Below are 12,175 nucleotides of genomic sequence, written 5' to 3'. Positions count from 1 at the left end.
TAAAAGTTACAATTAATGAAAGCGGTTGTAGATGGGTTTGTGTTGCCGTTTATACTCTTTCCACCGTGCAAATTTTTATGCACAAACCAGCAAAGACACATCACTGGGGCAGTTCCAAAGCCCAGAGAGTGGGTAATCACCTTGACATGTGTCGGGCAAATTGTGCAATGAAAAGGAAAAAAAAGAAACTATGGGGTAAATGTATCAATATGCGGGTTCTTCAACACCCGCGTGTTCAGCCTCTTCCGCGATTAAATTTCAAGCGGTGCTGCATTGTAAAGGGTTAACTTCCCTTTACAATACAGCGCCGCTTGAAATTTAATCGCGGAAGAGGCTGAACACACGGGTGTTGAAGAACCCGCATATTGATACATTTACCCCTATATGTTTTTTTGCAGTTCAGAAATGACCTTTAAGGATAGTAACAGTCTGATTGTTTGCTATGGTTTAGCTCAAATTTTGTCGCTAACTAAAATGTTAGTAAATAAGTCCTTGGAAGTACTTACTGATTTACTGTCAAGCCTACATATAAAGATTTCGCTTTTGGAGACTAAATGGGAGATTCAATTAGAAGCGATGTGCCGTCAGACCGCCTCCATGTAAGGCTGCACACATTGCTGGCTATAACGGTAAGGAAGCTCCACTCATTTTTCTGTGCACCTCAATGGGGCACATCTAAAAATGAGCAGAGATTTCTGCCTGAGCATCGTGTCCATGTGACTCTGAAGACTGTTCCAGAGACATATCACACTGAATCTCCCCCTAAGAGCCCGTTTACCTATGCATAAATGTGTATTTAGAAATAATACATATTGTAAAGAATAAAGATTGTTGATAATTTGTTATAGGTTTATACTTCAGTTTATGCTGTCTTACTAGAAGAGTGGACTTTCTATACCTTAGAGCAGCAATTTTGTTTGATGTCCATCTTTCGGTCGTTTAGTACCACCCTACCTTTCTGACAGGAGAACAACTCCATATGAGTGACAGAAAACAGAGGTGTAGTAAATGGAGTACCCCAAGGATCTGTACTTTGGACCAGTGCTTTTTAATATCTTTATTGGTGACATTGCGAATGGTATTGAAGGGAAAGTATTCCTTTTTGCAGATGACACAAAGATATGCAGCAGGGTAGACAGGAGGGGTAAAAAAAAGATTGATGATCTAGGTCAGGGGTCGGCAAATGCCGCCACGCGTGTCAGACGTAACACGCAGACCACTTTTGTCTGGCACGTTGGCGCTCCACAGCTACTTCACTAAAGCAGCTGAGGATAATGATCCTTCCGCAGGTTCACCTACGGAAACCTTGCTACGACTTTTACTTCCTCTAGATAGTCAAGCTGCTGCGCATGTTGTGTTAATTGATTTTTTTATTCTTCTGTGCGTTGTTCTGGGACTTGATATTCCACATATGTATTGGATGTATACTGCAGTATTTTATCTTTTAGAGCAGAGCGGACCTATTCCCGTATTCATCAACATATGTATCTTCTGAGAAACTACTTGTTGAATACAGACGTGCATATGTCCGATGTACGTGCGATTGTTAATGAATCTGGCCCCACATCTAAATGGGTTCATGCAACCTTGGAATGGAGCATGACCAAAACAAACTACCTCTAACATTCTAATTTATACATCATCCATTCTAATGTATAAGTCATCCCTAGTAAGACCTGGTACTGAATTATTGCATCCAAAATGAAAAACTAGAGCTGTGGTAATAAGCAGCTTATTCACAGTAAAAGAAAGGTTATTGTCAGTAACAAGTATTAAATGCTGGGTTTGTTCTATGGCTGCAGATTGCAGCAAATGTATTTCATACATGTGTAGTAGTAAATGGCTGATCTACCAACCCTAATAATGTTTATCCAGCAATTAAAGAACAAAGAACAAAACATCATAGACACCACAGGTAAATCTGGTGTGGATTGCAGCGTTTGACGTTATACATATAACACTTGCATTGGATGAGAACAGTAATGCAAGCGGTGTGAGAGCCAGGTATAAGCAGTAACCATGTCGTGGAGGGATAGTACAGTAACACAGAGCACAGGGGAAGCTGTGTACTAGCGGTTTGCTCACTTTCCCTCTTCTCCCTGCACTTTCCCGCACTAACATGATCCCCACCATCTCCATCCTTTACCAAACGAGTTCTATAACCACGCCCCCAGCCGCCATCGCCAAGGTTACCACCAAACCCCTCCCCCAACAGCACGTCTCCGTTGCTCTCCCTGCTAGACCACCGTTCAGCCGCTAGCGCCGCGTTTTGTTACTAAGGCAACGGCCTGGGCCTCAGCGTTCGCTGTTACCATGGTAACGGTAAAACCAGGCTCCTTAGCCCAAAACAGCGGCTCAGAACGTGGTGGAGCGGAGGACGTAGGGCAGCATTATGGCCAGTGAAGAGGGCTCACCCATGAAGCTGGAGACTGTTATTCAGGTAAAGGAATAAATAAAAAAAGCGGTGCAAACAACTAAGCTGCATGGTGATTTACTGGTGAATCCCAAATCATCTTCTTCTGAATGTCAGGATGAATATAAGAGTTCTCATATAGAGAGAATATTGTGATCGAGCTTGTATTGCTGCAGGGAAACACGCATGGTGCTGAATGCTGCATGCTGGTAGTGCATAAGTGCATAAATCTCATCATTTACAACTGCCACTGATTTCCAGCCCCAAGACATGTCCCTGTTCTTCAATAATCACAAACTGCACAATGCATTATATCTATCTATCTATCTATCTATCTATCTATCTATCTATATAGAGAGAGAGAGAGCAATTCCTTCTATTCTCTGTACTGACAGCAATTTTCTCTATTGTCTGGGTTAATAGTCACTGAAGTGGTGTATTTAAAATACTGCTAAATGACAGTGTAACTAAGTTCAGGGAACATGTCATGATGTGGATTCTAGTACACTGCGGTCCACCTACAACAGGTGTCACGTTTTTATGCATCTGCTGAGCACACATATTATCTATGGAAGGTATGTATAGCTTTTTATTACAAAATTTTATATGCCTTAGCAATTTGTAGATTATTTTTTAGCATTTGATGATTTATGTTATTGGAGGGTAGATAGGAAAACAGGGGCAAAGTTTCAAGCTACCTGCAAGGTCTAGAAGCAGCTGAGCTCTGGATTTACAGTACATAATAACTACATGGCTCAATGTCCGTATGTAATTAAAACTTCCTGAAGTTGTCAGGAAGAGAGTTTCAAAAACCGATTGAAAGTCTACAAGATATTTAAACAGCCGTGTTTAAGCGTTTAGTTTCTACTGCACAAAAAGGCCATTATAAATGCAATTATTTGTGATTAATAATAATGTCATTTGTTCCTTTCTTGGAGCAAATCGGCTGCATATGTAGTAATCATTTCTATACTTTGCCACCTCCCTCTAAACTGTAAGCTCTTTTTTTTATTTTTATTTTATTTGTTTTTATTGATTTTTGCAAGACAACATCTGCAATACATACCAAATATTATACTTATAATTGACAAGATGTTTTGACAAAAAAAGAAAGTGACAAATATTGAGGGAAAACTCATATTTGCAGAAGGGGAATAGGTATGTTATTATAGCAGAAGAAGAATGTTGTTTTTCTTGTTTTATTTCTTGGGGGTTGGGGGGACAAACATATGAGGAAAAAGATTGGGGGAGAAAGAGGGACTTGGGAGGTTGCTACTTATTGAATTGTAAATTAATAATGGAGAGGGGAATAAGTGGTATTCAGAGTTGTAAGAAAGACATATAGTAATCATGTGTTATAAAGAAAGGGGTATGCCAAATGGGTTCGGCATTATAATGATTCGTCCAGGAAGACGACTGTAAGCTCTTATGAGCAAGGCCCTCCCCACCCTCTGCTTCATGTGTGCACCTCCCTTGTCTACCTCGTATGTACATGTTACCATTTATGTTTATCTGTATTTTGTGTGACTTGTACTGCTGACTGCCCGGTGGTGTTAAGTCTGTGGCACCTTAAAAATAAACGATGATGATGATTATACACAATTCATCTCTGCAGCAAAAACAGAGCAGAGCTGACCGTCGCCATCTGATTTTGTTTCATGTAGGATGGGAGGGAGTAGTGCACATGCTGCATGATAAAGATTAATCTCAACACCATGTACGCGAGTATCTCATCATCACCATTTATTTATATAGCGCCACTAATTCCACAGTGCTGTACAGAGAACTCACTCACATCAGTCCCTGGCCCATTGGGGCTTACAGTCTAAATTCCCTAACACACACACACACGGACACACAGACTAGGGTCAATTTGTTAGCAGCCAATTAACCTACCAGTATGTTTTTGGAGTGTGGGAGGAAACCGGAGCACCCGGGGTAAAACCACGCAAACACGGGGAGCACCAGGAGGAAACCCACGCAAACACGGGGAGAACTCCTCACAGATAAGGCCATGGTCGGGAATTGAACTCATGACCCCAGTGCTATAAGGCAGAAGTGCTAACCACTAAGCCACCGTAGTGCACTCGTTCCAGCACAAAGCAACAAACTGCCTGGGGGCAAATATAGAGGAAATAGTGGGAATATGCCCCTCTAATCCTTTCTATTGCCCTTAGTGCATAAACCCTTTAATCTGCAAGTATAAAAGCAAAAACTGCAATAACTAGAAAGGGCAAACAAGGCCTACTAATAAGGTGCTACAGGGCATGCCTACAACGGCATCACTGGTGTAACCTTTGTGCATGTTGTGTGTACTGTAAACTAAATGGACATTCTCTGTATATTCTAAAAGTATAGAATACATTCACCCGCAGACCTACTCAAGGTATTGGAATACAAATAAAAAGTCACTGCTTACTGGATAATTAATTTAAAAGCATAATGCTGCAAGGCTGATCCTAACATCTTAGTATTTCAGCCCACCACGGCCCTTAATGATAGGCCTATGACAAAGAGCCATGGTGACCTTAAACTTGTAATGCATTATGATCATATGTGCTGCACTATGTTTTCAAAGTGATTATTCAACAAACAGGGCATTGTGACCAGTCTTGATTTCTTCTATATCCATGAACTGTGTATAGGTATGATTATATCCAGCCCATAACCTTACATCGGGCAGCTGGGAATTAAGTACAGCTGTTTGGATATCCTGTACATTCTAACCACCTGCTACATCATGGTAAGCATTTTAAATGGAGAATATCAATACAAATCATACTTACCTACTTTTACGAAGTTCTTTCCGGGAGATGGGCGTGACTGGAGGGGGCGGGGGCGGCCAATCGCGTCATTTTGGTCCCACCCCCGCGACGTAAATGTCGTTTTGTTGCAGGGCCAAAATGACGCGATTCACCGAGAATCACGTCATTTTGGAAATACACTAGCAGGATGCGGGAGATTTGCCAGCTCTCCCGGGAGTCCGTGAAACCGACCCGAATTTCGGGAGTCTCCCGGACATTCCGGGAGAGTTGGCAAGTATGATACAAATATATACAATATTATAGCACTGTAGAATTTTTCAACCGAACAAAAAGAAAAACTGAAAAATATAAATTTTATATAACTGTTTTAAATAAAAATCTGTTTTATCTGCTCAGAACCCAGTGACTGTACATTTAGCAAACATCCACTGGGATGAATGATAGGGCAGACACTGTCTGGAATTGTGGCTAATCGTTGCTTTCGCAATGAGTAAATACTGTCTGGAACATTATTTTTTAATTTTTAACTAAATGGATCACTTGCTCATACTTTGGTTAACTGCTTGAAAGTTGTTATTGCTAAGTAATGCCATGTGAGCATTTTGACATTTTATGCTAATTTTTATTCTGGATGCCACAGGTCCATTTCAATCTATGGACGATTCTCACCTTATTAATCAATATACCAACCCTCAAAATATTATTAAATTCAAATAGGCAGTGAAATTACTTAAAACTTCTTATGTAACATAACCCACCTTCATGACTGTAATCTGTCCTTTAGTTTATAGCAATATAAATATAGGTATTTTGATGTGGCAATTTTATTAGATATGTTCTAACCACCCATCTATCTTCTATTTACAAAGCTAAGGTGCTTCTACAGTGACATACTGCAGCCACTAACGAGCGATCTCAAAGTGCTCCAATTTAAGCTGCTCACTTAATGTCAGATCTGATTGTTCAGCATGATCACCAAATGACTACATAAGGGGTGGACTAAAGTATGTATTGTAGTTTGGTGATCAGGCTGAATGACAGAATTACAAGAGGTCCTTGCAGTGATCTGCTGATGATGACATATTTCAATTCTGGTAATCGGTCAAGCACATTTAAAGTTCCAACCAATCAAAATCCAATGAATCCTGAACAAATTTTGACTGAGTAGAATGATGTCTTTGGGTCCACACAAAGGGTCATCTTGGGCAAGCTTGTTCTGCAACTACCATATTATCCATTTAGATCTTAAGCGCTACAGAGTTTGCTGGTGCTATATAAATAAATGATGATGATGATCTTCCTGCATGTGGATGGCTTTCTTTGTACAGAACTGTGGGAGCTTCCAGGTGCTGTATATGATGACATATATCCCATGAGGGATATATGTCCATAAATGTAATATATAGAATTACCGTGAAAGATATGTGATGGGTTCCCCAAAATTCTTGCCTGATTTCTCATAAGTATCGGTCCAAGACATCACAGGGCAGCATCTAGTATAACGGCACAGTATATACAGGTGTACAGCATAAGAGAGAACACAGCTTTGATTGTTACATCATAGGTAGCTTATGGGCAGATGACATCCACAGTGAATACACCATCTGCACTTTAGTCTGTCATGTAGACAAAAGTGACAATATTTCACTGGTAGGCGCCTTGCAAGACACAAGGTGGAATATGTAATTGTATTCCAAAAGTAGAGTTTTCTCAAGTGCTGCTGCTTTATGCTAGCATATAAAGCCCTAAATATATCCAGACCGGGGATGCGTGCTAGCATATAAAGCCCTAAATATATCCAGACCGGGGATGCGTGCTAGCATATAAAGCCCTAAATATATCCAGACCGGGGCTGCTTGTCGGCCTTTTGGGTAGTTTGAAACTTTTCCCCTGTTTTCCTCAGCTACCTGCCGAAAAATCATCAAATGCAGAAAAATATTATCCTAATTGCTAAGACATGTACAATTTCGGAATGAAAGCTATTCTTTCCATACATACACTGCTGAGCAGATGCATAAAAGCATGATACCTGTTGTAGGTGGACCTCAGTGTATTAGGATCCACATCATGACATGTTCCCTGAGCTTAGTTATACTGGTATTTTGTAGTATTTTATATTCTCCACTAACCAAGACAACAGGAAAAAAATAAAGAGAATTGCATTCTGTATAGAGAATAAGAGCAATGTATTGTGCAGCTGGTCATTATTGAAAATGGGAAATACTTGAAAACCTGGAATTGGAAATGAGCAACTGATGGAAAATAAATCAAAAACAAACAAAACAACATTTGTTGATTATGTTTCCATTGGACCAGATAACAGTTATTAATTATTTCATTATTTTTAATTATAAGACTGGCTAATATTAATCCATGATTAAAACTTGCAATATGTTCAGTAATTGCATTTGGGCTAATATTAAACTTTGTAAAGGCTCTATTTAACACTATTTCAGTAGGTGATGTTTTTCTTTTTTAAGATGACCTTAGGTTAACCTTGACTAAGCATCTAACTGGAAAGAGGAGAATTCCCTATTTGAAACAAGGTATCTCCCGTCATTCTTGGTCTTCATTACTAGGAAGGCTAATGGTGGTCCCAGGACAGGTGTCCTAATTGCCTTTCTATTAGAGTCCCCCTGTCATTATGCATTTGATTTAGGAATTTTTTGGCAGTGTGTTTCTGAAATGTTCGTGATACTTTCCAACATTATTATTGTTTGAGATTGTTTCATATTTGTGTTTTTTCATTTGTTAATAATTATAATAATTTTATTGGTAAATCATACCACATAATGGGGCTTCTCAACATTCTAGGTATGTTAGGACTACTAATATAGTACTTAGCCAATCAGTAATAGATTCAAATAAACGTAAACATTATAATCTGGAAATATACGTAGACATATTTAAGGACATATAATAGCAGAATGTTTATTATACATGTTTATTATACATGTATAGTTTAAAGCGTCACTACTGCCAAAAGCATTATAGCTCCAATACATATGTATGATTAGACATTTGGGGCCTAAGTCATTAAGGAGAGCAAAGCAAATAAAGTAGTAACTTTGCACCTTGGCAAAACCATGTTGCATTGGAGGGGAAGGTAAATTTAAAATGTGGGGACAGATTTATAGTTGGCGTAGGGCATGTCCTAGATGAACTTTAAATTCCAGTGTAAAATAAAGCTATCATGTATTTGTGTGCTACATGAAAACACAGCTGTATTTAACTTATATGCAAAATAATAAACTAATGTGCACCCCTTGCATTGTAACATGGTTTGTCCCTGAGAACATTTGCTCCTGTTTTTTGCATTACTTTCCTTAATGACTCAGGCCCTAGATAGCACTATAACAATGTACCAGTGAGCACCACACAGAGAAACACAAACAAATCTTTGCTGGGAATCTTATCAACCAAAATCTTACAAACACTTGCGGCTAGGTTTACTAAACTGCGGGTTTGAAAAAGTGGAGATGTTGCCTATAGCAACCAATCAGATTCTAGCTGTCATTTATTTAGTGCATTCTACAAAATGATAACTAAGATCTGATTGGTTGCCATAGGCAACATCTCCACTTTTTCAAACCCGCAGCTTAGTAAATATACCCCTGGATATGCTAAAAATAGAACAAACCAGGGTTCCAAAAGTGGGACTACATACTGGCAACATGCTATAGGAGTCAAGAATTTCTATTTTCATAGCCCCTTCAAGCTGCAGTTCACGCAAATGTGCGCAAGAGCCCATGTGAAAGGAACCAAAGCCACAGTAGTTTTTTAAAGCATCAAATAAGGACATTCCTTGTCTACTTACTAACTGTAAGAAAATGTTTGCTAAATATGTCTCCTACTTGTCCTCTATAGCCAGCTCATTTATCAAACACAGAACTTTCAATAGGGAGTTACTGGCAGAGAACTAAAGAGAAGTTAAAAAGGTAAATAAATACAATGTTATCGTTACTGTACCAAACAGCTAGTTTGATAAATAGGATTATTGGATAAAAACAGAATAGTTCACTTTAATAGGCTTCCTTTAAAGGGTTATTTCACGTTCCAAAAATATTTCAGAGTTTTTTATTCTAATAGTCTAATAATTTAATTTCCTAGAATGCATATTGAATTTATAACCCACCTCCCCAATACTAACAAGCTCTCCATATTACAAGTAGAATCCAATGTGACATGTCCCTTTGACATGTTTGAAACTCAAACACTTCTTCTATAACACGACATATACACTACGGCATTTCACACAGTAGGCTAGGTTTTATAGTTTATGCCTAGTATTAGGTACTCATGTACTTTTAGAAGATCCCTCTCCGGCGATGCTCTCCCCATAGGTTATAATGGCTAATTAGTTACTGGGGTCAAACTCAGAATTTGATAAATAGGCCAAAATCACTGTATTCACGAGGCTACATATAGAGTACAAATTATTTTGTCTCCAGGTTCCACATATAATTCCAGCAGGGGGCAGTGTTTTCTTTTTATTGATAGATGGGATTTCACAGTGAAGTTGGATGGCTTCATGTACTTAGCTTTCACATACGTAGCTATTATTATTACTAGAATATATTTAGTGTTTTCTAACTGAAGGGTTTATCTTATTATGTTGTCTATATAAGACTGAGTTACCAGAGGACAGAAGCATTCAAGCTTCATATATCTACTACAATCTGGCTAAGCAAAGCTATCTGCTATTACCTATACTTTACTATTTTGCTACACTACCCTAAGCTATATTATACTGCTTTACTACATGATACCATAGTCTTGGGGCAGTCTTACTCTCAAACTATAACCTTTATTTTCTAACGCCATACAATAAGTAAGGTCGGACCTATACCTACTGTGCAAACTGTGCGGTAGTGTCATTGTTTTCTGTTATAAAATGACAGGATCCCCATGTAAACTACACAGATGACTTTTCAGTATCATCATTAGATGTGACATGCTTCATGGATAAAGATCACTGTAACATTTCTGTGTTATTCTGCCTTATGTGTAATGGGCACTGCATGATTTCTCTGTATCTATAACCCCTCTCCTTTGCTTATTTGCACTGTTCCCTTTGTCCATTTCCTCTCTTAGCACTTTCAACCCTGTTCTCCCACTCATCGTCTCCTTCCTCTCCCCCCTCCACCTCCCCCTCTCTGTATACTGCCTTCCTTGTTCCTGGCCTGGCATCTGCCCAGACTGTTAAGGGAAAGAAAACAGCCCAGGAACCTGCCAAATCTTTGAGCCGGGCTCCAGAGCCTGCCTGGAAGGGGTAGGGCGGCCTCCTGAGTCAACAACAGCCCCGACAGGTGCGGAAGCAATTCCGGCTAGGGTGGGGAGGCAGAGCCCGAGCCTGGGCACTAGGCTCCCCCCTGCAGCCACTGCTCGCTCCCGGGGGACGCAGGACGTCCGTGTGAGTTATACACACCTGCCGGCAGGGTCACGCAGGAGAGTCACCGCTGTGTGCTGGGCAGAGCTGCAGAACATTATCATCTTATGCACTGCATCTTGCATCTCTATATTGTAAGAACGGCAGCACTCCCTCAGGTTTAGGAATATATTGTGCACTGCTCTGCCAGGGTCTGGGGCCACCTGTGGCTCACCAGTTATGGGGAACTACAAGTCTTGGTATTGAGGACATTACCTATTTCAGGGTTATGCAGTCAGATATATATAGTTCATTTGTTTGATGGGCACTGATAGAAATAACGTTTTCTATGTGATCCAAGCAACAGTATATTGATGAATTGCCTGTTAGTTAAAAACTTCCCAAACAAATTTGATAGGATCATGGACGCGCAGGTTTGTAGATAAACTGAATATTTATGTATGTCTGAATGTTTTCTAAAATACAGGTTATACATACAGGTCACACACACCATACTTGCCAACTTTTAAAAATAATTTTAGGCAACCTTTGGTAAGTTAATTCCCGGGAGATTCCAGGCAGGGGGGCGTGGTTGGAGGGTGGGGCGCGGTAATTTGTGTCATTTTGGCTCCGCCCGCAACACAATGCAGTTTTTTTCACAGGGGGCGGGGCCAAAATGAGGCGATTCACCGCGAATCGCGTAATTTTGAGGAGCAAGATGCCATATGCGGGATATTTGCCTGCTAGCCCGGGAGACCTACCCGAATTTCAGGAGTCTCACGGACATTCCGGGAGAGTTGGCAAGTATGATTTTAGGTAGTTGGTCAAATAAAACCTAAGCGTGTCCTGCTGAAGGGGGCATGTTCTATCCCATCCAAGGATCATGTCTAGCCCGTATCTAGTGCTGCCCTTTGGCATGCCCAGCACCACCAGGTGGAACCTATAGACTGTGTGTATCATGCTGCTAGAAGGGGTTTGTGTATGTGTGGCACACTGTCAGAAGTACAGAGGTAGGATAGTGTAGCAGGGCCGAAAGGAAGATTATTTTTATTTTACTGCTTGATAAAGGAGAGTACACAGTGAGACAGACAGACAGACACATAAGAGAGTGATGGCCATTTTCTTGAAGACCACTGCTTCCTAGTAAATACCTTAGTGTACTGTAAATAAAGGGAATATCCTTTATACAGTACAGATCTAGAGCTGAATTTTACTATTGCATGCTGTGTGCAGGACATATTAATTAGCCATTTATCAGAAGAATGAGCATTGACTACAATTATATGCTGGAGAGCAGCAGCCATTTTCTTGTAGTACAGAGTTCATCTTGTTAAATATATCACTGAATCTCATTGTTATATTCTTTATGAAGGAATCTTAGAGGTCAATTATCTATAGGAAACACTAGAGGAAAATAGTGTATAATAAATTTATAACTACACCTGTCCCAATTTATGAGAGTGGAGTCCATTGTCTTGTAGTACCAGAGGCACAGCAAGCATTAGGGAAATTAGCATAACTTCCTGTGAGTCCAGGAGGTCTCCCACTATTCATGGAGTCTCAGACATACTGTGAGAGTAGGATACTATGACACACATATCTACTTTCTGATTTAACGTAACTTTATCA

At 39.9% G+C, this 12,175-nt stretch overlaps 1 protein-coding gene across 2 annotated transcripts in view; it reads left to right on the top strand.

Moving 5' to 3' along the window:
• Positions 1–2,213: 2,213 nt before the first annotated feature.
• CROCC2 (ciliary rootlet coiled-coil, rootletin family member 2) overlaps positions 2,214–12,175 on the top strand; it is a 105,779-nt gene continuing 95,817 nt past the window's right edge. The window contains exon 1 of one of the 2 annotated variants that reach the window (XM_075201797.1): positions 2,214–2,440. In XM_075201797.1, coding sequence (XP_075057898.1) covers positions 2,393–2,440 — 48 coding nt within the window. In that variant the 5' untranslated portion in view covers positions 2,214–2,392. Of the gene's footprint in view, positions 2,441–5,082; positions 5,157–12,175 lie in introns of those variants that run through there. The other variant, XM_075201799.1, reaches the window with a different exon arrangement.

This window comes from Mixophyes fleayi, chromosome 3 (genome assembly GCF_038048845.1).
Source record: "Mixophyes fleayi isolate aMixFle1 chromosome 3, aMixFle1.hap1, whole genome shotgun sequence".
NCBI classification, from domain to species: domain Eukaryota; kingdom Metazoa; phylum Chordata; class Amphibia; order Anura; family Limnodynastidae; genus Mixophyes; species Mixophyes fleayi.
This window is presented reverse-complemented; position numbering and strand designations above follow the sequence as displayed.